A 26,362-nucleotide genomic window follows, 5' to 3' on the forward strand; every position below is an offset into this window, starting at 1 on the left:
TTTGAATGGTTCTGAAAGAAATGTTTCAGATATACATATACATGTCATATATGTAGTCATAGTTGCTGGCGGGGAGGAGTCATGCAGGGACTCCAGGGACACAGCCCTGGAGTGAGCACTCATATTGAGGTGAACTCCAAGTTCCCCACCTTCTGGCAATCTCCTTGACTAAGCTAGCTGACATCTTTGGTCTGTTGTGGGTACCTATCAGGGTGAATACTTATTCAGTTACCCAGTAAGTTGTAACCAACAAAGCAAGTGCGCAGATATAGTTTCTGGCTCCTAGTCTGACCTGTGAGTAGCTTGGAAACCACTTCTATCCTCAAGATAAGTGGGGGCTGAATATGGACAGTTCTTGTATCTACCAGGAAACAGAGATGATGGGAGAGTGTAAGAGGCAGATATAGACAACCCTGGCTGGCCAGACCAGAAACCACTACTACTGGAACCAGCATCGAGCAGGGAGACTTCTGTGTGTTAGACAAGACTGTAGTGGTTCATGCTGCTGTTATAAGAAACTATCAAGGCTGGTAATATTTCAAGGAGGGGTTATAATAGTTCAAATAGCATGGCCATTTTGGCAAAGTTGCCTGGTTCTCCTAAGGTCCCTGACACTGGCTAGAACACACATGAGGAAGAGTATGCAGAGACTGGAGGAGGAGGTGGTCTCTGGGGAACTATTCAGGTTCTCATGAAAATGCTATTGCTAATCCCTCAATGATCCCACCACTTTCACGGGAGTCAACTTTGTAAACAGTGCTAAAAGGCTGGGCTGCAGCTCAGTAGGCAGGGCACTCATCTAGTATACCCTGGGTTCTATCCCCAGCATCACATAGACCAGAGTGAGGGTACACATCTCTCGATCCAGCACTCAGGAGGTAGGAGATCAGTTCAAGGCTAGCCTGGGCTATATATTGTCTAACAAAGAATGACCCTCTGGTTAGCAGAAAATGACTTGGCTGAGGAAATGAGTGTAAGGACTAGGCTGTGGTTTGAGAATGGTCCATCAGTGACATCACTGAGCTTGGTTTTCAGTATGGCTGTTGGGAGGTTTGGGGATTCTGGGAGCATGTCTCTCAGGAGTTGCTTCCTGCTCTCCTCACGGGAACACAGTATAGGCGCTCAGTCCTTTCTCTTCATGTACACATCTGCTTTTAGAATGTAAAGGCAAGCCGGGCGTGGTGGCACATGCCTTTAATCCCAGCACTCGGGAGGCAGAGGCCAGCCTGGTCTACAAAGTGAGCTCCAGGACAGCCAGAGCTATAAAGAGAAACCCTGTCTCAAAAAACCAAAAAAAAAAAAAAAAAAAAAAAGAATGTAAAGGCTTCAACCAGAAGCCAAGCTGATACAGTGGCCTAAGTGGAACTGGCTTTCTGAACTATAAGATACACAGGCCCTTTTCTTTTCTCTATAAATTAGCCAGTCTCAGGTAATTTGTTACAGTCACAGGAAGATGATAGTATTCTTCAGTGATCTAAATAAACTGCCAATAAGTTTTGCTAAATAGTACAAATTTAGGGAATTCAAACTTTGTGTGCATACATGTTTTTAATAAAAACTGCATGTACATGTATGCCTGTGGATAAGAGGTTAAACTTCCCCCTATATTAACCTCCCCTTTTTCTTTCTTTCCTTCTTCCCTCCCTCCCAATAGGGTCTTTCACTGAACCTGAATATGGTCAGACTCCACAGGCTCAGTCAGCCCTAGAAACCCTTGCCTTGGAGTTTGCAGCTGGAGGTGAAGAGGGCTCAGTGGTGATGAGCGCTCGCTGCTCTCCCATGATCCCAGTATGGTCCTTAGAACCTACAGTGCCTAGCTCATAGTGACCTGCAACTCTAGCTCCGGGGATCCAATACCCTCCTCTCACCTCCCAACACGACAGACAGACACATAGAAAATCTCAGAAGGCCCATAGACAAGTGCACATGTTACACCTGGCTCCATGTAACTTCTGGGAGGGAAGCCCAGGTCCCAAGCTTGCAGAGCAGCATTTTAACAAACCATCTTCCGGCCTTCATATTTCTGAGGCACCCATGGATCTCTCTGCTAGCTCTTGTCACCATAGGGTGATGAGCAAGCATTAGTTAGTTAGCAAGTGTCTGACGACAGTTACACCAATAGCTTGCTGGAACGACTCTGGCAGGCAGAGTCCTGCTTAGTGAAGGGTCTGGGATGGTAGTGCCAAGCTCCAGGGACTCCAGAAGAGTCCATGTGATTGCTGCCACCTGTGCAGAGGTTGCTCGCTTACTACTCATGTTCAGATCCAACGGCACAGAGACCTGCAGACCGGCCTCTAGAAGTGACAGGAGGGACACACTCACTACCAACAAGCTGTGAGATGACCAGCCTCAGTGCTGCTGAGCTGTGCCTGGGTGAACCCCCAGTTTCTACTTGCTAACAGAACTCAAGAGGGGGCTACCCTGTGGACGTAGTAGCTAAGGATGTGGGCTTCTGTGTACCACTCAGGTGTGTGTCATTCATGCACCTGTGACCCTCTAGGTGGAACTCAGGTCTGGAAAATGGGCCCAGTGTGAGTGATGTCAGAGGCTCATGGGTTTTGGAGTCTCTGCATGGGGTGCCCTCTTTCCTATTTCCACCCTCCTGCTGGCCCACCCATCATCCCAGGACCCCAGTGTGTTGTAACCAGCCCTCACTACCTGCTTGCAAGGGAACAGCAGAGATGTGTAACACCCTTCTACATAGGTTCCCACTGGCTCTTCCCATTCCTCACTGAATTGAAGGCAGGCCACCCACTGCTCCCATCTCACTTTATTTTCTATAAAACTCCTCCATCATTTCACAATTTAACAAAAAAGTTTAAAATGCGGGACAAATGGCCCTGCAGCTTGTTACAAACACAGCTCTCCTGGTCCCTCTGTCCAGGGCTCGTCTGGGCCAGTGACGTGTCTATTCATGGAGACATGTCTTGTGAAGCCCTGGGGAGGGATAGGTATCCAATACCTTTTGCACTCAGTGTCATGAACTGGTTCAGGAGGCTGCAGCAAAGGGACTCACTGAGGGTATACATAGTGCCACCCCTTCCTATGGACAAGTCCCTAGAACCCTCGGCTCTGGCTGCAGGCTGCTGCTTTAGGCTTCCAGACAGCCAGTATGGGCCCCAGAGTGGCTCTGGAGGACAGTGGTGTGACCTTCTGGCCAGAGGAGGTAACTGAAGAGATGGGTGGGTGTTTTCAGGACGACCCTGGAAGCATCTGGAAGGACTAGACACCAAGGCCCAGGGCAGCAGAAGGGCTGGGCCGCTAGCGACCATGAGAGGAAGAATGGTGCCCTGGGCTGAGGCTGTTTGGGACCCTGGCGCACTCCATGTGGAGGCCAACAGCTGCCACGATGCCAGGGCCTTCTATGAAAAGGCTTAGAGGCTGCAGAACACCTGATGGAGAGTATTGTCGGCCTGTGTGGAAAGAGGTTGGGGCACGAGCCCTGTTTCCTCCCAGCTATAGGGAGTGTGAACAGGGGCTACAGGCAGAGGCCTTTTCCTTTCTCTGGGGGTAAAGGAAGCCTTAGAGGCTGGGGTCCCCAGGAGTGTTCAGGATCTTCCTGACAGATAGTTTGGGAGTGGGACAGACAGGGAGAGGGAGCTGGGAGGCCAGGCCTCCAGGGGTGAACCCACAATGGGGAGGAAGCAACACATCGAGGCAACTGTGAGCTGGCTTCAGCTCAGGCCTCTTTCAAACACCTTGGTTGGGGCACAAACACCGACAACTGAAGTTGGGGAAGGGGTGGCACTCCAGGCTCAGACAGGGGAAGGGGGCTGGCTTGACCCCTGGCAGTTTGCAGGGCACAGGTCCAAAGCCTCTCCAGGCGCACATGTGGCCAGGAACAGAGGCAGTCTAGGGTTGGGCCGGCCTCACACACACCATCCTATCATATTTGGCAAAAGCTCATGTTTTCAAAGTTCAAAGACTTGATCAGTGAGAGAGCAGAGGAGGAGGCCCACGGGGAATGGTGGCCCAGGAGTGCTGCCAGTCCAGCTAGCCTTGGAACTGTGGGTGCTTAGCTGGCACATGGCTGCAGTGGTGGCCCTTGGGGTCCCAAGATTGGTGCCCATTGTAGTGTTCTCTGGCCTGGGGCCTCGAGAGGCAGTGGCATCCTAGGATCTAGAGGGGAGATCCTCTGTGCCTCCAGCAGAGGGGTGGCCTGAGCCCCCCGGCTGCTGGCTGCACCTGGAGCACACACATGCACAAGGCTGCATGGCAGAAGCAGGTGCACATAGCTGGCTCTGGCCAGGCTAACGGACCCTCAAGTCTAGGAGGCAGGCCAGCTGAGAGAGGCCTGTGAACTGTGTGGAAGACTGTGGTCATCCTGGCCACCCAGAGAGGCCCAGGCAGTAATCTGCCATTCAGTCCCACCCACAATGGACAACTGGCAGGGACTAAGTGAGGGGCTGCAGGCCACGTGTGTCCTATGTCACCCCACCCTGTGTGTGGCCTGCAGCACCCCTTCATCACCAACCACTGAGGGGTACTGGGGCACCATGGTTAGTTGGGGGTGGTACCGGGAGCGGAAGCCATGGCGGGCCAGCCCTCATGCCCAGCCCCTCCCGTGCCCACCATGCCCACCGTGGCTCCACAGTGGCAGCCGGGGTCATGTGGCCACGGCCTCCAGGCAGCTCTGCAGCTTGCGAACAGTGCTTTCATCCAAGGAGAAAAGGTCAAAGTCGAAGGTGGTGTTGGTGACATTGAAGTGGCCAGTCTCCTCGATCAGATTGACAATCTGTAAGGCGGGTGGGATGGATTCAGGGAACTGCTCTGGGTACCAATGCCCAGGCCTGAAAGGAGGGGCTCAGTACCTGCTGCAGCACATTGCGCTCGCGCAGAGCCATCAGTCTCCGGTGCAGCTCCACCAGCTCATCCGTGTAAGCCTGGGGAGAAGCACGGCAGTGGGCCGGGGGCACCAAGTGGAGCCCAGCTCCAGGCACCACCTGTCCACACCCTCAGGCCCACACAGACCCACCTTGTCATAGGTAGCCTTCTTCAGCATCTTTTCGGGCTTGCTGCAGGGCTCGGGGCTCCTCCGACCAGACACCTGTGGGGACCCCGGACCCGTGAGCTGCATGCAGCACGCATTCCTCAGACCTCCCAGTATAGCCACGGAAGCGGCTGAGAGCCGGACTCCACTCACCTTGCTGCTGGGAGGGGGCGGCTTCTGGGGAGGCAGGGGCTCACGGCCAGGCAGGCAGGAGTCTGCGCTGTTGTCACTCTCGCTGTCACTGAAGCTTAGCCTGGAGAGCAGTGGGGCGGTGTTAGAGGTAACATGTTCACGCCTTCCCACCCAGCTCTGAGCACCAGGACCATCAGACTTCCCTCTCGCTGCTTCATGAGAACCTATGGCTGACCCTCCATATCCCAGTAACCAGAGACCATGGGGGCAAGCCTCAGACCCTGCTGTAGTCCTGCAAAGCAGGTTGTACAAGGGTTACACAGAATGATGTGCAGCCCGGGTACCCGAGTGTCAGATGTGCTTAGCCCACAGTGGGTAGGATTACTGAATCACACTGCACCAGCAGGTCTGAGTAGTCAACCCCCACCCCCGACTCTTAGCTCCATAAGCTCAGTGAATGTGCAAGAAGCTCTTGGGGACCCCAGGTAAGCATTGCAACACAGTAGTCTCCTGACACGCTAACTGGCTCCAGCGTTAGTTCTTGCACCATGTGGGCTTTGGGGTCAAACCTAGGTTCCTCAGGACTGGTGGCAAGTGACTTTACCCATTAAGCCAGCCACCAGGGCACTTCCTCCCTCAGCTCCCACAGTCAGTTGGTTTTATATCCAGGGCTCCTGCTCTGTGGCTGCAAGCCAGGCTCTAGGTCAGACTGTTACCAGGCAAGCACAACCTCAGCTTCCCCTCGCTTTTGCCTCTCTCTGTGCTCAACAGCTGGGGATGCTGGACCTTGGACCTCCTTAGGGAGCATGCCAGCACCTCGTGTGTGCGTGCGTGTGTGCGTGTGTGTGTGTGTGTGTGTACTCTACCTGCAGTGAACTCGTAAGCACACTACTCTACAGCAGGGCCAATGGAGCCCTGGGGTGCTATCCATCTCTAGCTCTGCCTGTCACAGCCTAGTGTTCAGCTTATTGGAGGCCTAGAAAGAGAGACCCCCTAGATGTCCCATTCTGGGGACCTGGGGTAAGGACCTGGGAGAAGCCTACAACTCCCCTACCCTGGCTAGCATGGGAAGCTGACTCCCATCCTCCAGGATTCCTGTCATGTCCAGCTTCCCACAGGTAGCTAACCTTACTCTACAGTGTAGTGTGGATGCCAGCGAAGGCCATGCTGAAAAGGAAAGCCTGGCCAACTCCCAGTCCCCGAGCCCGCCCTAGCAGTGCTGCCCACACACCTGGACTCCCGGCCTGGGTTGGCCTTGCCGGTGTTCTCCTCTCCTGACGATGAGTCATCCTCATCAGAGCCCTCAGACTGCAGGTCCTCCACCATGGAGCGCAGGGGTCCTGAGGGCAAATGGAGGGGAGAGCTGAGCCTCTGGCTGCCTCCCCCAGGGCCACCCCAGACTCATCACCACCTGTGGGGTCCCTCTGGCCAACAGCAGGTTCCCCACCCCTACCTTCCTGGCCTTCCTCATAGGCTTCAGGTTCCTGGTCTGCTAGTGGCCTGTAAGATCCCTCCATCACAGCAGCCAAAGGCTCAGAACCCAAGTGGGCCAGCAAGGACCAGAGTCCCCGCACAGCCTGCACCCCTCTGTGAGGATGCCCAGTATTTCAGTAGCCCTACATGGTGCTCTGGTCCACCGTCCTCCCTTTTCTCCAGAGGCACCCAGTTCCAGTCCCCTACAGATGGCATCTTGGTTTATATTCCTGTTGCCAAGGCAACAGAGGGACACAAAGCCCTCAATTACCTTGGTCACATGATGTCGATTCAGCTGGTTCCCTATCCAGCAGATAAAAACCTTGGAGAGTATAGGCTTCAAGAATGCCATCCCCCAGCCAAGCTCCTGCCCCCCGAAAAGGCTGACACCATGGGAGGCAGGCAAAGGTTCCTCTGAGGCTGGTTACAGTAGCCAGCCTAGTTTCCAGTCCCTCCCTGGGGAGAACCACTAGAGTAGCCAGGCCCAGCACACAGGCTGCCATTTGATGGGCTGGCACAGGGTGGGCCTGCACTGCTGAGTGAGTCTATCAGAAGGAAGTAGGTTTCTATAGCTGCAGGTCTTTGAACCCCAGGGACTGAGCAGGCTTCTGGGCGAGCACAAGTACTTGCCATTTACAAATCCTAGACCACCAGGAGCTGACAGCGTGGGCCTCTACTGCCTCCTGGGTGTTGAGGTCAGCACAGGGGAAAGGAATGCCAGCCCAAAGGAGGGTCTGGCCCAGGGGCACTCAGCCCAGGGGTGCAAACCCAGGCTCAGTCTTTCTGAAGCAACAGGCAGACCAGACCTAGCCTGATCCTCTCCCTGGCTCATTTGTGCTCCTCCCTAGGCCAGGCCTACTGCCTTGCCTCCACTCCTGTGTCTCCTACCTCTACCCCTTCTACCAGCTCCAGCTCCCCTTCGGACCCACCTTGGCTGTGGTTCTGAGACGGCTCAAAGTCTGAGTCAGAGCTGGAGTCAGAGCTGGAGCTGGCATTAGCTGGGCTTGACTGGGCCGACTTCAGCCCACGCCAGGGCAGCACAAGAGGGAAAGAAGAGATTGTCATCTTGCAGGTCAGAGGAGGGGGTAATGAAGGGGCCAAACAGTTCAAGGCACCCAGGATAGCCTTCTGCCCCAGCTCACATAGAGCCTGAGGCTGGTGAAGACAGGAAACACAGAATTCTCAGTAAAGCTGCCTGCCTTACTGGGGGTTCAGACAATGACCAAAAGCCCAAATCCTACCCAAGCCTCACCACCACCCACCAGCCGCACAGGAGTGATGGCAGGACTGTCTGCCACAAACACCATGGAGCAGGGCACACCTTAACTGGTCTTCCTGTAGCTGCACAGGGATGAACTTAGCCACCAGGGGGCAGTGACAGCCTGGACATCACACAAGGCAGGAGGCTTCCACTGTGTGAGTGAGCCCTTCAGTGAATACTGGGAGGCAGGTGTGTGTGTGTGCGTGTGCGTTTGTGTGCGCATGACATGTGGTGTGTGAAGTGCAGTGTGTGCACTGTGTGTGGTGTGTGCTGTAGCATGTGTGTTACACATGGTGTTGGGGATGTGGCCATGACACACACACAGTTGTTACAGATACCAGCAGGTGGGATGCGAACAAGCAGCAGGGACAGCTGAGCTTAGCCCTGGGGCAGAGTGGCTACAGCCCTTCTCTTCCCCGGGTCACAGGGTCGGGTGGGAATAGGACATGCCCACTGTGGGAGAGCCCAGGATCCAGAGCTAGTCAGCCCTCAGCCCTGCCCAGAACAAGGGATAGGGAAGTGCTTGCCTACAAAAGACTTTAGCTTGGGCAAAGCGGCCTGCCTGGGAGGGAACATTCCAGACTGAAGGAAGAAACTGCCCTATGCAGGGCTCACTGGAGCCCAGCCCACTGGAGCCCAGCTGTGTGTGTATGGCTTCTTCTCACTACCTTCCTACTGGTCAGCGGGAGTGCTGAGGGAACCTGCCCTAGGCACCCATAAGTCTGCCCACTGTGAAGTTCTCAGGGTAGAACCTCACAGACCAGTCCTGGAGCCAAGGCACCCTCCCTTGCACACACCCAACCTCTTAGTTTTCCCTGGGCACAAAGTGATGAAAAACGGCTGCTATCTGGCATTGCTCCAGGTCAGGGCAGGCTCTAGATTCAAGCCTCAATTTCCCTACCTATATGGGAGTGGCTCTACAGGTCCCTGCTTGGATCAATGTCCTACCTACTAGGCTCAGGCACAAACCAGGAGCCTCAGTGGGCTTGTGGTGGTCTGCACACCACTTGCCACCGTCTCTACAGTGACCTGAGGGGCAAGGACTAATGGAATCTGGAAACATTTCTCATTAGAGAGGCCCAGGAGGTGACCAGCAGGCACCCATAGCACTACAGCTACCACACTTCTCCCATGGCCCTCGGTGGCTAGGACTGAATGGTCCAGGAACCAGAAGGGCCTGGGGTGTGGACCGCAGTGCAGAGGAGAGCGGCAAGGCCAGCAAGCTTCCAGCAGCAGCTGCTCCCTCCTCAGGGCTGCCTGTCTCTTGCCCCAGCAGCTGAGGCAGTGCTCTGACTGTTCAGCCTGCACTCGGCTCTAGCCTGGAGGCAGTGGCACCGGGAGAGGAAGTGCCCATACACTGTCCTTGCCTGGGACAAAACATCCGTGCACAGCTCTCAGGAAGGGCTGGTTCCCCAGCTGCATAAGAGCCCTGTCCTGGCGCCTGGGGGAGGAGAAGCAGAGGTCAAACCTGGCAGCCCAGTGTTTCAAGACATAGGCCCGGAGCCCAGATAGCTCCAGTGATGAGCGCTGGAAGCTACTCACAGTTCTGCTCTCGCTGAGAACTGTGGGAAGTCACTAGCACCCAATAAGCACAGTGGCAGGAGCACTAGGTTACAGAGCTCTCGACCCCAAACCAGTTCAGGATAGCCCCAAGAGCATCTTCAAAGCTTCTTACCCAGGGCCCTGACACAGGCAGGCAATTCTCTAGGAGTTGGCCAACTGCACCCTATACCTTGCCTTGTGCAGAGACAGGAAAGAGAGCTCTGTACTGTTCAGTGGCCATCCCGTACCTTCCTGATGGGGAGTAGGCCCAAGGCCCACCGGGAAAGGGAGAACACAGAGGGATGAACTCTCTGGTTAATCTTCAAGAGTCAGCAGTGTCTACCTAGTCACCAAAGCTGCCCATCCACTGAGGAGCATGAGGGCTAGAGCTGTTAACTCAAGTGCTACAAGGCCCATACCATCCAGGGACCCCAGCTACCACTGCATGGGCAGGAGAGAGCTGACCCAGGGGAGACAGCAGCCTGGCAAAGGGACAGCCACCACCCCCTGCTCACCTCTGACCGGAAGGAGGCCTCATCCTCTGAGTTTGAGTCTTCAGTCTGCAGAGTCCGCTTGGCCTCCCGAGGCTCACTCTCTGCCTTCCCCTTGTCACCTTTGCTGTTCTTGTCCCTGGCCACCTTCTTGTCAGGAAAGGAGGAAGCTCGGGGTGAGGTGCCTGGTGCACGCCGTGTCCCCTTTGACCCACTCTTTTTAGGCTTTTTGGCGCTGAGCTTCGGTGAGTCCGTGGCAGCTGGCCTCTTGCTGGAGGCCTTGGGCAGGGTAGGAGGCTGGGGCACCCCCTTGGGGGACAGGCTCTCCAGCTTGGTTTCCTTTAGGGCCATCTTGGGCTCCTTGAAGGCAGCCTTGGGCACTGGGGCCTTCTCCTCCTTGGGCAGCTTGCGTGCAGCATCCTTGGCACTCTTGGGCTCACGCTCCGGCTCCTTGGAGCAACTCCTGCTCTCTGAGTCCTTGCGCGGCCGCTCACGGTGCTCCCTGGCCACCTTGTGTGGTTTGGAAGCCTTGCCACTCTCCTTGTTGGCATCCTACAAGGCCAAGGGCAGGGAAGGTGAGGAAGATGTGTTAGCGGCACTCCGGGGCCGCCTGGCTTTGCCACCCCAACCTGGGCAAAAGCTGATCGGCCTGTTTGGAATGTGTAGAGAGAATCCGCAGAGTGAAAGGCTGTGACCAACAGACACACCAGAGCAGTGCCCGCAAACCTGCAGGGTCACAAGTGCCCACAGCTGCCCACATGTGGGAGACCTGAGGCTGCCCCTGACAGGAAGGTGCTGGCCATCCTCCATCCTTGAGGCCCTAGTCCATGTCCTCAATACTCGCATCCCATTTTGGAATGCTCAACTCACGCCTCCACCAGTTCTAGCCTTCTCTTCAGAAGGCACAGCCAGTGGCCAGGCAAAGAGCTCAGAGTTAGCCAGGCAATAGCTCTTTCATGCAGACCATAACCCAGGACAGACATGGCCGAAAGTACCACCAAGAACACCAAGCCGGTGGGACAAATACCTGGCACAAGGGGCTACGTAACACACTTGGACCACCCAGGAGTCTAGGGTCAGATGAAGCTGCCTGAGGACTCCAACCTATGCCACTGGCCATGTTCCTATAAACCTGACAAGGGACACTGCAGCTGGCATGAGTGTGATAAGTGCCTCATAGAGACTGGGAGGAGGGGGGCTGTCCCCCAGTAAGCCACAAGGGAGGCAAGAAATGGAAATCATGTGGTCCTCACCCTCTCTTGCAGAGGAAAAGCTTGCAGGACTGCAGGGCAAGATGGCTGACAGGAATGTGCCCACGGCTGTGAGTGGTTGACAGGAACCACTCTCCTGGGGTCATGCCCAGGAAACTAGAGTCAACTAGCACTCCATAGTGAGACCCAGTCTCAAACACAGGAAAATCACTTGTATCTGTGAAGGCACAGTCAGTGAGGATGAGGTCATCACAGGCTCAATGCTGCCCTCACAGTGAAGAGGTGCACTTCCGAGAGGCTGCCAAGGCTCACGGCCTAGTATCCAGTAGAGTGACACAGTCCATGCCTCCAGGGGAACAGGTCTGGGTGGGCCTGGTTCCAGCTGCAGGTTCCTGACAACAATCCCTGAGAGGTTCACCTCCTGCTCACTGTGGCCCCGTGCAACCACCAGAGACTGCTCAGCCAGAGTAGCACAGGGGCTGACACTCGGGTCTAGACCACACTCTAAGGCTGGGGCTTCTGGGAGAGTCATCTAAAAAGAAGAAACTCTGTGCTGCCCAGAAGTCTGTGGAAGCCCATGCAGCGTTCCACAGTGGTGCTAGAGAAGGCTTGCCACCAGAGAGGCACCTGTGAGGCATAGCAGCCTCATCCTTCATTGCTTCTGTGGACGCCAAACAACAAGGGCTGGGGGAGAAGCCCCAGGTTGCTAGTGAAGACTGGCCTCTCCTCCAACCTCCAAAGGTCAGTGAAGGTTGACATCAGGGCTTGGTTAGGACTCCAAGATGCTGACCAGCTTGAGGATGTCACAGGCCTGTTAGCCTTGTGGAAAGAGGCGGAAGGAACCTGCCCTGGTGCTTGCTTCTCTTCCTGTGGTGCCTATGGATAAGATGGCCCAAGGGTGCTAGAGTCTCACGGGGATGCCCAGCTGACAATGCCCTATAGGCCAGTGAAGCAAGAAGGATGTGAAAATGAAGGACAGATACACAAGGTCATCGCCACCCTCAGAGGGTCCAAAGAAGGCCAAGTACCCAGGTGTCTCGAGGGACAGACCTGAGGTTCTAGGTTCAGATGTTGTAGCGGTGGTGACAGCACAAGCCAGCCTGTGGCTGGGGTGGCCCCTCCAGGAGGCCCTGTGTGAACTGTCCAGAGTGCTGAGCAAGGGGACAAAATGTGTGTCCTTGAGATTCAGCTCAGTCTTGTGTACACTATTCCCAGCCTCCTCCACGTCGGCTTCATGCCATCACTGCTGACAACCAGACCTGGAAGCTACAAGGGCAGGTGTGGCCAGGAACCTGGAACTAAGAAAGTAGCCAAGGGACCAATGATGGAGATGCCCTGAACAGTAGCTGGGGACAAATCACCGGTGGGCAGGAAAGAGGGCCCATGAGACCTGTGAATGAACTGGAGCTGGGCACAAAATGAGCAGTCAGACTCCAAGCACCACTCCTGGCCACGCTAGCTAGCGAAGCAACAAGGAGCAGGAGCAGAGGCTCTGGATGTAGGCGGCAGGTGTGCAAAGCTGTGCTCTGCATACGGTGGTGGCGATGGCTTGCAATTGCCAATGGCCAGGCCCACGCTCCACAACGCTGGCCTTCCACCTCACTAACCTTGGAGCCGTGGGATGGTTTGTTCTTCTTGGGGTCAGAGAAGGCAGAGAGTGGAATTGTGGGTAACATGGGGTAGTCAGGGCTGGGCCTGGACACCGTGTCCGCTCCTTCGGGCATTACCATCACCTAGTGACAAAGAAGAGACAGAGGTTATCCACAGGCGCCAGGCAATGGTCTGGCGGCCGTGGAGCTAGCCTCCTGGGGAGGGAGAAGGTAGCTGGAGGCCAGCTGCCCAGAAGAGTCACAGGTTTGTCCTTGTGATGGAGAGCAGAGCAGCTGGGGACCAAAATGGCCCCAAGGCTTCCGGGATGGACCCTGGCCAGCAGACTGCAGCCCTGGCCAAGAAGATTCAGAGCCTGTAGCAAAGCAAGAGATGCAGTTGGGGCCATGGACTGCACTAAGCACTGAGAAGAAGGCTGGAGGGGAGGCACAGCAGGAGAGGCTTCTGAGGGATTAGCATAGACAAGGCTGGGACAAGCCTTCCTCATTTCAGGCACAGGCAGCTGGGGAGCTGGCCACGCAGAGCCCAAGCAGCAAGGCAGAAGCCAAGAACAGGGCCAAGGGCAAGAAGGGTAAGAGAAGAGCCGTAGGGGCCAGTGCTGGGGCTGCTGGGAACCCTGGCCAGCTCAGGGTCAGAGGCTAGGAAGAGGACCAGCCTGCAGTGTAGGAAGTGCTGCCCTGCATCAGTTGCTTCCTAGATGCCCGAAGCAGTTTGGGACTGGCCTCTAAAGCAGCAAGTTCACATAAAGATGGAGTTCAGCCACTGAGAATGCAATGTGGCACCGAGTGCAGCAGACAAAGGAGGATGGGGCTTCAAAGAAAAAGGGTTTGGGCTGGCAGAAGAGGAGCATCTGGGCTACGCACCCAGCCAGCCATGCCTTTCATCTGGGATGCTGATCCCATGGTCACATGACAATGCACGGAAATAGGGTAGTAAGGTGACCTGCCCTGCTATGACTTGCTCACAGGAGCCTGCCCAACCACAACAGAGGTGAGGCTACTATGGAGGCTATATGTCCCCAGCTGGGCTTTGTCAACCAGATCCTAGAAGCAGCTGTGAGGTTCCAGGCCCAGGATAGTGGTCGCTTAAGTAATGGTCCTTCCTGGACAGGGTAGGAGCCCAGTATAGGACACCAACTCTAGGGCAGCTGGACTTTGATGACCCTGAATGGCCTGAATGCTTTCCCACCTGCCAGCCTGCCTGGCCTCCAGGTTAAACAGCTTGAGTTCCCTGCCAAGATGCCCAAGGCCAGGCAGGGATGGCACACAGACCAGTTGCTACCTGGGCTAGACTCCCTGGTGCAAATAGCCTCAGGCTAGCAGCAGCTGAGACTCAGAGCTGGCTGCCTTGCTAGAACAGTGGGATCCCAGTCCGGGCATGCCTAGGGTCAGAACCTATAGCCACTACAGGGCCACAAGATCCTAGCATGATGGCATCTCCAGTTCCCCAGTAGCCACAGTTCCTGGGCAACAAGCATTTACCCCCACAGAGATTCACGACCCAGAGGTCAACAACACAAGGCCACAGTTACCTGATCCTGGGAGTCATCATCCCATAGCCAGGCCACTTGAGACTGGACAGTGTCTGGCTGGCTCCCTTGGGCCACTCTGGGATCTCACTGTAGTCTCTCTTCAAGGCCAGTTGGACACAGCCTTCCCTCACTGTCCCTCCTAGGCTGTGGCCAGATGATGCCCTGAGACTCCCCAGAGCTTAGGTAATACCTCCCCTGGCACCTGAGAGGCCTGAAGAGGCCAGAGACACAGACGCTCCCAAGAAGCTGACCTGGGGCCCTGGGGCCGCCCACACACACTATGGATAGGAGGCACCTGGTGCCACTTCTGCACACACCCACACAGCCTTAGCCATTCCAGACTCAGGGCAGAACAGCATCATATATGTGGGTGCACCCAAGGCTGCCGCTGCCACTGCCCCTGCCACCACCCAGGCAGTCACAGAGTTTCACACGCAGGATTCTCAAATCCTCACCTCAGAAAAACCATTTCTGAGCCGGGCGTGGTGGCGTACACCTTTAATCCCAGCACTCGGGAGGCAGAGACAGGAGGATTTCTGAGTTCGAGCCCAGCCTGGTCTACAAAATGAGTTCCAGGACAGCCAGGGCTATACAGAGAAACCCTGTCTTGAAAAACCAAAAAAAAAAAAAAAAAAGAAAGAAGAAAAGAAAAACCATTTCCATTCAGAGGAAGGAGTTTTCTGAGAGGCCTGGCTATACAGAACCAAGAGAAAGAGGGTGCTAGACCCTAGAAATACACCCTGGCTGATATGGACCTAGGGAAGAGGGCAGGCCACACACAGATGCCACTACAGAGTACCACAGTCCTCTCATACCATACAGACCCCACACCTCACATACACACACCACAGACCAACCACCACACACAGGTCCTACCTCACAGACACATGTACACCACCTCAGACATCACCACACACTCGTCCTATATTTTTACACATCCCCTTCACACACATCTCAAACAATACCACACAGCCCACACATCTCTGCCTCATGTCTCCAAATACCACAAACAGTGCGCACACACCTCAGAACACCACACTCTCCTAAATAGGTGCCACAGACAGCCTTCAAAGGACACACACACCCCTACATTAAATATACTCTAAGCACCAGATAGAACATAAGACATACACCTTTCACACGGCAACCACACATGCCACATACGCATCTACAGACCACAAGTACCACTGCACAGAATACCACACAACAGAATACAACACACTCCATGCATAATCATACTCCCACACCAGACCACTACCATGCTTGTGCATCTGCGTGCACACATGAACCATGGGCACCCATAAACTACCACCACAGTGCTTCCATACTCACATAAACACATACTCGGCCCCCCACACCCATACCCACACACCCCTTCCTAGACCATCAAAAGCCTAGGCTAGCTCTTGGGCATGCATGCTGTGACCTTAGGTTGCAGGTGGCGTTGCCATCTTGCCCTTCAGCAGCTAGTCCAGCTGTAGTTGTCTGCCCTTGTCCATGTCCCTCCACACCCTGAGACATCTTCAGGCTGCTCCCTACTCCACCAGTTAAGGTCTACGTAGGCCTGGCCATGCTACCAGCCAACACAGAGCAAAGGTGGCAGGCAGGCACACTCACCCCTCCAGCCATGAGCAGCTTGCAGCGAAACTCGGTGGTGGGGTTATTGAAGGTGAGCTTCTCACAGCGCAGGTGGTTGACAGGAGGGTTGCCCTCCAGGTTGAGAAACAGGTCGTAGGTGAAGCAGACCTTCCTCGGCTCCTCCTAGAACACAGAGCACCATGTAAGTCCATCAGCAGTGAGCAGGAAGCACTGAACACTGCATAGTTCAGGTCTCTCCCATGCCCACCTCCCAGCCTCCCTTCCCTTCCCCCAAGTCCCAGATGCTTATCTAATCTGCCATTCAAAGGACTTGACAGCTGTTAACAACTGAGGCCTATGCTCCCAAGAGGGCATGGATTCTCGCTTCTGAGGTCACCACCAAATTGCAAAGTACCAGAGAGGTGGCTTTTCCCTAACCCTCACCCAGCAAGGCACTCCCTGAGGCTCTTTCCTTAGAGTAACCCCTAGATATATACTCCTTGAGTCTCAACCTAGAGCTGTCTCTGCAAGCCATCCTGTGAGTGGAGCAGCAGGAGTGGGGTCAAATCACAGGGTTTTACCACAGGAGCCACCGCAGACACCAAAGCCCAGAGGAAGTCACAAGGAGTCACTCTGAGTGACTCAGGTGATGCTGTGTAAGTAAATTACACCACTCAGGCTGGCCTTGAACTCCCAATGTTGCAGCTCCACGGCAGTGACTGGAAGGGCTGTGCAAAGCTGGCCTAACAGGGCCAGCAAGGACGCTAGGGAGAAGGGCTAAGTTCCACTGAATCCATGGAATCTAGAACTTAACCAATTATCATCTACCTAGTCAAAAAGTCTCAAGGATCCAGTGCTAGTTTGAATATGCTTGGCCCAGGGAGTGGCACTATTAGGAGGTGTGGCCTTGTTGGAGGAAATGTGTCACTGTGGGAGCTGGCAATGAGGCCCACCTCCTAACTGCATGAGAGCCAATCTTCTGTTTGCCTTCAGAACAAGATGTAGAACCCTCAGCTCTTCCTGCACCATGCCTGCCTAGACGCTGCCATGCTCCCACCTTGATAATAATGAACTGAACCTCTAAACCTATAAGCCAGCTCCAATTAAATGCTGTCCTTATAAGAGTTGCCTTGGTCACAGTATCTGTTCACTGCAGTAAACCCCTAACTAAGACAGATCCCTTGGTCTCCATCCCCAACACAGGGATTATTCACATGCCACACACAAGATTTTCCAGAGGGTGCTGGGAAGTCCTCATGCTGGTGTGGCAAGCTCCTTACCAACTGAGCCCTGCTTTCTATGAAGTGACAGGGAGGGCAACCCGAGACAACACACTATGGCTTTAGTCACCCATGCTGACTCAGGACAGGTGAGAAACAACAGGAGGAGGCAGGCCTTGTTGTTGGGGATGCAGATTTTGAGAGGCGAAGATATGCCTACACTCTCAGGCCAGAACCATGCTGTCCAGTCGCCCCCACCCACAAGGCCAAGGCCCTCAGTCACTTCAGTCAGTCTTCAAGTTGTCCCCACTTCAAGCAGCTTCATCACATGCCCCTTGTATACAAACAGCCACCCATACCCACCAGAGGGCATCGAGCCAGCGTCTCTCTAGTCTCAGTCAACTGCAATGCCACCTAACTGGCCAAACCAGTCCTGGTGCCAAGGGGGCCAGGAGTCCACACAGCTCAGAAGGAAGGCTTCAGGGCAGGACACCCTTGGGCACCTAGGCCCATTCCCCACCCTTAGTGTGAGAGAACAGCAGCCCCCACGAGGCCCCCAGTGTGCTGCAAGCCTGGGGTCCACAGACTCTATGAAGTCAGCAGTCAGATAAATTTGAGTGCTGAAATTTGTGGCCTGAACACGTGACTAAGGTCCCAGATCCAAGTGTTAAGTTCACAAGAGATGCTGCTTTCAGCATCATGCCTTACACAATATGCAACATCACTCAAATGCTGACAGCAAATAAATGTGGTGGGGAGGGGAAGGAAAAAGGGGGAAGACTGCAAGAGGCTCTGAGACCCAGCCGAAGAGCCACAGCCTACCCTGATTGCTGATTTAAATCCTGAGCAAAAAGACTAGTAAAACACATACACATAGGAAGTGAAAATCCAGTCAAGACAAACCAACAGACAACAAACGCACACACATGCGCGCACACCTGAACCGGGTGGGGCTCAACGATGGGTATGTATCTGGCATGTAAGAGGCCCTGGGTTCTACCCTCAGCGCCTTAAAACACAAAAGCAATAAGAAGTGTGTGGCCATCCCTGAGGCACCAGAAAGTGGCAGGCAGAGCCTCTAGGGCTGCTGCAGCACAAACCTGCAGACGTTCTGATGAGGTGTCTGAAAGTCTTATCTCTCACAGACGAGCAGTGGACTGTTTACAGGTCACATAGTGAGCCGGAGAGCTGGCGAGGCTCACATCCAAACACTCCAAGAGCAAAGAGAGAAGGCGCCGCAGGCAGCCGGCAGCTGGCAGGCAGCCCTCCATTTCTCTGCAGATTCTAAACTTTCCTACACTGCAAACCATTCCGTGCATATAACCTGCTGTCATGCTCTAATCTCTTTACTTGGCACCCTCTGCTCCTATGGGCCCTTCTGCCCTCCCCCAGGGTCACCTGAGCCACCAGGCTTTGTGAAACAGCCCAGGCTTCAGTAGCATCAGGGATACTCTGGCCAGAGTGTCAGGCCACATGTGGCTACGCCTCACTGCCCACACCCACAGGACTTCCCTGGAGACCTAGTCAAAAGCTTGCCCTCTCAGGACCCCCAGCAATAAGCATTAGTGCCCACTCTTGCTGCAGTGACAAGTGTCATCCTCCCTGGAGGAAAACAGGATAGGAGATTCCTTAGGGGTGGTACAAGGGAAGCCCAGCCAGCAGCAGACCCTGCACAGGGACAGAGCCCTGGCTGTACATCTTGGACAGCCGAAGGACCCACCATCTGCCTGGAGATGGCTTAGGTTAAGAGTACTTGCTTTTGCAAAGGACTTGGAGTTGGTTCCCAGCACCCACATGGTGACTCACAACTGCCTGGTAACTCCACCTCCAGGGAATCAAACACCTTCTTCTGGCTTCTGCAGCACCAGACACACACATGATACACAGATATACACACAGGCAAAACTCATACACATGAAATTTTTAAAAAAAATCTTTCAAAAAGAGAAGAATGAATCACTTAACGCAGGCACAGGGTACACGAATGAGGACAGCTTAGTCATCCTTGGCCACACAGAACTTGAAGACAGCCAGGGTGCACAAAACTCTGACCCAAAATAAAGCCGACAACCAGATGGAAGGACTGATGGTCACCGAGGGAAACTCTTGACAACAGGGCAGTAAGGACAGCCACAGGTGCTGCAGTATGCATAGCTTAGGTGGGGTAATTGTACACTGGGAATCCCGCAATAAAGAGTAGAGACAGTGCACCTATGTAAGGATTGGGAGCCAGGAGCAGCCCAGATACTGCTTGCCCCGATAAACTGGAGCCCAGTTTACACTGGCATCTGCCACCAAGCCAGGCCCAGACCCACACACAGTAGAGCCAGAGCTGGGGACTGGAACAAATGAGCAGTTGCCAGGATGATTTCTACTGGCTATGTTTGGGGGACTCAGGGATAGACTTATGCACCTAACAAGTGGGCCTGTATATAATGTGCAACTGTAATGGGTATGTGACTCCATGGGGGGACTGTGGTAGGCCACTGCAGGTCTATGGACAGTGTCCTTGCTGGACTCAGGAGACCTGAGGACAGATGGGACCAATGCTACCTATCCTCACAGCCAGACCAGCCAGCCTTCCAGGTGCATAGTCCTAAACCAAGGAGACTCACTAGGCTACCATGTGGCTGGCAGCAAGGGATGACTGTCTCAGAACCCACCACAAAAATCAATGTGGCCGTGAGAGAGTCCCTAAGAGGAGCATGCACAGTGACAGGGCAGGGTTCAGCAACAGCACAGGAAGATGCAGTGGGACCTTAGGAAGAAGAGAGAACAGCAGCTTTCTGTCGGGGAACCTCACAGCAGGCTAAAACCATGTGACACACTCCTCAGCAAGCAGAGACTCAAACAAAAAGACAGCAGGGAGCTGTGCCAGGAGGCAGCTCCTGTCTTTTCAGTGTGCAGGGGGCTGAGGCAGAAGGGCTAGCCTGGGCTTCGAGACCCTGACTCAGAAAGTACATAGAGACAAAAGATGGCATGGAATAATTCAGTACAAACTGGCCTGTCTGATGACAGCAGCTTCTGTAATCAGCATGTGGCAGACTAGGCAAACCAGCCAGGTGGCAGCATCGCAGTTACAAGCACTCAGGTGACCCAGTGTGATGGTTTGTATATTCTTGGACCAGGGAGTGGCACCATTTGGAGTGTGGCCTTGTTGGAATAGGTGTGACCTGTTTGGAGTAGGTGTGTCACTGTGGGTGTGGGCTTAATATTCTCACCCTAGGTGCCTGGAAGTCAGTCTTCCACTAGCAGCCTTTGGATGAAGATGTAGAACTCTCAGCTCCTCCTGTGCCATGCCTGCCTAGATGCTGCCATGCTCCCACCTTAATGATAATGAACTGAACCTCTGAACCTGTAAGCCAGCCCCAATTAAATGTCGTTTTTTTTTATAAGACTTGCTTTGGTCATGGTGTCTGTTAACTAAGACTCCCAGCAACAGACTTCTGATCTCTACAAGTTCTGTACATATGGTGCACACATGTATATGCTACACACACACTTGCACATGAAGTAAAATACACAGCTTCTTAAAACAAAACACACAAACTAACCAAATCACAGACAACTGGAAAATGCTAGCATGGAAGAGGGTAAAGTGTTCATTCTATAAGCACAAAAAGTCAAGTATAGCTCTCTAGTTCCTGTGTGAGCTAGGAGTGGTGGTACATGCCTGTAACCCCAGCCTTGGAGAAGTACAGACAGGAGGGCCCCAGGGGCTTGTCCCTTCAGCCTGTCCAGCCACCAGTGAGATCCAGGTTTGGTAAAAGACCTTGTGTCAAAAATTAAGGTACAAGGAGGCTGGAGAGGTGGCTCAGTAGTTGTGAGCACTGATTGCTCTTCTAGAGGTCTCATGTTCAATTCCCAGTACTCACATGGTGGCTCACAACATTTGTAACTCTAGTTCCAGGGATCTGATGCCCTCTTCTGGTCTCTGCAAGCATCAGGCATGCACATGGACATACATGTAGGCAAAACACCCATACATATAAAAATAAAAAAAAAATTTAAAGAAACCAAATCCTACTTTAAAAAGATAGAGTAAAATAATTTTTTAAAATGTGGGCCAAGATTAAGGAAGATACTTGATACTGACCTCTGGGCCTCCACAGACACGTACATGGACACATGCTAATACACACACGTACTCATGCATGACAGGACAGACACAGCACACCAAATAAATGCTAAGAGAATGCTAAAGGGACACGGAATAGCGGGCGCCAACAGACGAATCATTGAGAGAAGGAAGCATCTTCCTACTCACAAGCAGATTCCAGAAGAGAGCTGTGGCTCAGCAGGTGAGAGCAGCAGCCACTTCTCAGGAGCCACAACCATCAACCTCTAGTCCCAGGGGAGCTGATGCCCTCTTCTGTCCACCTTGGGCACCAGGCACACATGTGGTACACAGACAGATATGCAGGCAAACAATTAAACACACCAAATAAATCTTTTCAACAAAGTAACTTTTTCTACAAAAAAGTAGAGATTCTGAACAAATCCACCACAAGCAAGAGACTCAAGCAGCCATCAGGACTCCATGGAAACATCAGGCAAGAGACTCATGCAGCCATCAGGACTCCATGGAAACATCAGGCAGTGGTAATACCTGCACCTCAGAACTGTGCAGACTGAGGTGGGAGAATGGCAGATTCTAGACCTGCCACAGACAGACAGGACTCTTGGACACAAAGCTTCCCCTGGCACAACCTTGTGAACATGCAGAAACAATAGCCTGTCCCACTGAGCTCAGCAGGATAGGAAGAAGGGTGGCATTCTCCAAAACTATCTGTATGGTGGCAATCAACCCATACAGACACCAGAGACACCATAGGTAGCCAGTGACTGACAATGCCTAAGAACACAGATGCAAACACTGTGGTGAACCATTGGGAGGGTGGATCCAATACCTGTGAAGATGGTACAGACCACACACCAGGGTTAAACCAGGGGTGCGAGGCAGAGCACAGAGCCACCTGGAGTGTAGCACTGCTAACAGGAAGGGAGCAGCCACATGGTCTTTCTTGACAGTGGCAGAAAAAAAAGGCTTTGACAAAATTAAATACCTCATCATAGAAGAAAATCCCACTGAAAGCTAGGGGCGTGTGTGACATACAAAAGGTCTGTGCTCAGTCCCTGCCTCTCCGAGGAGAGAGCATCTAAAAGTCTTATCATCTCCTCATGGTCAGGAGCCACAGCTTCCATGGAACCTCTGGTCCTAAGCCTACACCCCTGACACAGAAGCTGCTCAGATCCTTGTAATCTTGATCGGATTGGCAGTGCACTGCAGGCTACACTTACAGAAGCTGTGCATACTGTGTAGGATAATGTGTATGAACCCTAAGCTATGCTGTGGGAGTAAAGTTTTTGGGTTTGTTTTGTTTTTTATTTTGTTTTTCCAAAGTAGGCTTCCTTAACCCAACAGTGGGCATTTACAAAAGATTTATAACCAATAGAAACTTCCCCTAAAAACAGGAGGGAGGTGAGGATACACCAATACTGAAGTACTTATCAAAGCAATGATGCAAGAAGCCCAAGCAAGGTGTTGAATCGGGAAAGGGAAACAAGCTAACTGCAGATAATGTGAGGGACACATGGAAAACCACCCCAGCACACACATAAACAAACTAAACCTATATTACTAATAAATCCACTGAAGCTTCAGATGTGAAGTTCTGAGAGCTCAGCTAAGTGTCACCATGATGAGATCTAGAGTTACCTGGAAGACATGATTCTGTGAGGACTACCTTGACTAGGTTAACTGAAGTGAGATCTGTCCACTGTGGGAGGCACCATTCCCTGGGCTGAGACTCTGGGCTATACATTTTAAAATAAATAAATGGTTCAGCAAGATGGTTAAACAGGTAAAGAAACATGCTTACTGCCAAGCCCCAGGACCCACATGGTGAATATGAGAACGGATTCCCATGTGTTCTTCTCTGGCCTCCAGATACACAAAATAAATAAGTATAATAAAACATACATATACAAAAATAAAGCTGGAGAGGCAGGCGGATTTCTGAGTTCGAGGCCAGCCTGGTCTACAGAGTGAGTTCTAGGACAGCCAGGGCTACACATAGAAACCCTGTCTCGGAAGAAAAAAAAAAAAAAAAAGAAAAAGCTGGGCACAATGGTACAAGCAACTGATCCCAGCACTCCAGAGGCAGACAGATCTCAGTGAATGAAGGTCAGCCTGGTGTGAGTTCCAGGCCAATCATGGCTATATAGTATGTCTCAAACGTCACACAAAAGTAAAACCACACTGGCCCTGGAGGGTCGGGACTCTATAGCAGAACACATTCCCAGCATGTGTGAAGCCCAGGCTCTGTCTCCTGCACCAAACTAGCCCACAACTACTAGTGTAAACCTCAGGGTTGGCCTCCGGTGGCAACTGATAACAGTCAATGTGCAAAAAAAGAAAAACCAGATTACCAAATTTCATAAAAATGTGAGATCTTTGTACATAAAAAGACACCACAAGTAAGAAAACAACTGTAGATGGAAGTAGGGCACCTGCTGTTCACACTTAGCCAGAGTTTACTATCCAAAGTACACAAAGAACTTCTACCACACTGCACAGCAACAGCAACTGAGTGGAGTGTATTATCTGAAGAAGTTATCTGTGACTAGTGAGCTGTCAGAAGATGCTGGGCCAACATGGCCAAATAAACAAAGGCAAGAACCTCAACTAGAAAATCCACCCATCCTTTGACCTGGCCATGCTTTAAACAGAGTAGGTGTGGCTGAAGTCAAACACAGGAAGTCCCACCACAGTGAAAGCAAAATGGTGCAGCCACCACAGGACATGAGGAGCTGTTCAGAAAGTGAAACTAAACCTGACTCCTCCCAGGACCCTTACTCTTTTCAGTCCCCCCAACTCCTCCCAGCACCCCCTTCTCCAATGCCTCTTACTCTTCTCAGTATTCCTCATACTCTTCCCAGGCCCCTCCTAATTCTTCCACTGCATCTACCAGAACAAACAATGCCATACACACATGTAGTGCTGGCTGCCATGGTCAGTGCATTTTCAACAGCAGAGTGAAAGTGGGGAGGAACAGGGGGTCCCATCTCTGTAACTTCTGCAGGACAGCCTGCTGCCTGCGGCATGTGGCTCATCTACATTCTGACAGCAGGCTGTTTAAAGTAGCCTCTGAGAGTATGTGAAGTGTAGAAGAAAGGCAGGGATGGGCTTCCAGTGTGGCTTTGCTGGTGCTCAGCAAGGACAGCAAAAGCAAACAGCCAAGGTGCTGTGTACATCTTGGTAAACACTATTAGGCTCAAGCCTGGTTCAGGCTGAGCAAGGCTGGATGCTCAGCTACCACTCTGATGTCCACAATCAACAGAGAACATTAAATCAGGGGTCTTTAAAGAAGCATATACAAGGGCACCCAATGGCCAGGCACTAAAACGTTGGTATGAAAAACCAGAAGGAAGCGGCTCCTGATCTCCCCTGAGAGTGACCATTCAGTCTCTAAGCCAGAGCTGGCCCTGAATGACACAAATGCAACCTACAGCATGAGTGCAAAAGTGACCCAAGCAGGCATGAAGACACACTCATCCATGTTGACATATGCAAACGTGCAAACACCTCCATGTACATACATACAAGCACTCATGTGTCCACACAAATACAAACACACATACAAATAAATGTCAAGGTTTTTAATTTGTTTTGTTTTGTTTTATTTTATTTTTCAAGACAGGGTTTCTCTGTGTAGCTCTGGCTGTCCTCGAACTCAGAAATCTCTCTGCCTCTACCTCCCAAGTGCTGGGATTAAAGGGATGTGCCACCACTGGCCGGCAAATGTCAAGTTTTTTAAAAAGAAGGCAACTCCTTCTTTTTAAATACCAATTCCTTTATAGACAAGGCTTCCTAGACTCAAGGTAACCATCCAGCTGCAAGGGCAGCTCAGCCTATCAGAAAACAGGCCCTGGGGTCTTGGCAAGCTCCTCACTGCCTGGATACAGACCTACCTACCATGCTTTACAAGAAGCCAGGCACATCACAACGAGCCTTCCTCCAGCTACAGCCTGCAGAGGCCCTGGACTTCCTCTGTATGGGTCCAGGTGGCTGGGAAGAAGGGAGACTCTAAGACCACTCACAGACAGACACTTGTGAACAGATGTGTTTAGAATGCCCTTGCCTCCTCCCCTCTGATAACCTTCTAAGGTCACAGACTCTAATCACTTCACAGACTGAACCGAAGACCCTGAGAGGTCACCTGTTCACTCTGACAGCAGCAGCTCCTAAGATCTGAGCATGGTATGTCATTTAGAGCCTATGCTCTTTCTGCTGTTGCTGAGACAGGGACGCCTCTGTAACCCTGCCTGGCCTGACTCCTGCTGCCTCCAGACACTGGATGACCTATGCCTCTTAGTCTCTCTCCCTGTTCTGATGATATCCCTTATCTGACAGTAATGCATATCTGATATCAGATAAGTACATGGCATAAGCAGTTCAACACAGGTAGCACTGCACACACCAGGGGTATGGTGGCATGCCTCCAGTGTGTCATCTGGATGTCACCCAGAGCAAGATCCAAGTACCCACAAATGACCTCTCTCCCTGTATCTGTAGCCTGAGTGATGAGGAGACAAGACCTTGTTTGACACAGGCACCACTGGTGTGATCAGTGCTTGGGCTCCTCCCTCCAGGGGACTGACTCCCAGCTCCCTAAGAGACACAATTCCCTGAGAGTGTATGCACAGGTCAGGAAGCCATCGTACAGATGTCCAGTATGACTCAGAAAACACTCATATCCTCAGCAAGAGAATCTCACCACATGAGAGACCCTGCGATGAGACAGGTAAGAGCCAAGAACCGCCTCAGAAGGAAATGTGGGGACAGGGCACTGTCCATGGTCAGCAGCCCAGAGCAACAAGAAGTCCATGACAACATCTGACCTGCAGCTCACATGAAGCCCTTGGGATCCCTGAAGAGTGTGCACAGAACCTCAACCACCTGGCTTGCAAGTTCCTGAGGCACCAGTGCAATCCCTCTCCCCTAGGACAAGACATAGGACAGAGTCTCAAAACCTTGGGCAGAGTTGCCTCACTGGTGTGGCTGTTGGGTAAAGCAGACTACCTGACCTGTGCACAGCCACCTTGGGCTCCTGGCCCAGAGATCATGGTGGTAAATGAGCAGCCATGCTTCATCACACCCAAGGGCTGCTGGAAACCACAGAGTCCCCCTTGAGCAAGGATGAAGAGCAGAGGCTAAGCACACAGTGCAACCCACCCACCTAATCCTTTTAACACAAGTGAGCAGCCAGGTGAGGGCACTGAAATGTGCTGTGGCATAGCCCAGTGGCCCTGGCCCATGCAA

At 52.8% G+C, this 26,362-nt stretch overlaps 1 protein-coding gene across 2 annotated transcripts in view; it reads right to left on the reverse strand.

Moving 5' to 3' along the window:
- Nucleotides 1-2,752: 2,752 nt before the first annotated feature.
- Nucleotides 2,753-26,362, reverse strand: part of Mllt1 (myeloid/lymphoid or mixed-lineage leukemia; translocated to, 1) — a 42,902-nt gene continuing 19,292 nt past the window's right edge. The window contains exons 4-12 of one of the 2 annotated variants that reach the window (NM_022328.2): nt 15,857-16,000; nt 12,708-12,833; nt 9,914-10,441; nt 7,525-7,612; nt 6,354-6,462; nt 5,144-5,243; nt 4,976-5,047; nt 4,812-4,883; nt 2,756-4,735 (exon numbers count right to left, since the gene is read on the reverse strand). In NM_022328.2, coding sequence (NP_071723.1) covers nt 4,607-4,735; nt 4,812-4,883; nt 4,976-5,047; nt 5,144-5,243; nt 6,354-6,462; nt 7,525-7,612; nt 9,914-10,441; nt 12,708-12,833; nt 15,857-16,000 — 1,368 coding nt within the window. In that variant the 3' untranslated portion in view covers nt 2,756-4,606. Of the gene's footprint in view, nt 4,736-4,811; nt 4,884-4,975; nt 5,048-5,143; nt 5,244-6,353; nt 6,463-7,524; nt 7,613-9,913; nt 10,442-12,707; nt 12,834-15,856; nt 16,001-26,362 lie in introns of both variants that reach the window. The other variant, XM_006524778.3, reaches the window with a different exon arrangement.

Source organism: Mus musculus, chromosome 17 (genome assembly GCF_000001635.26).
Source record: "Mus musculus strain C57BL/6J chromosome 17, GRCm38.p6 C57BL/6J".
Lineage (NCBI taxonomy): Eukaryota > Metazoa > Chordata > Mammalia > Rodentia > Muridae > Mus > Mus musculus.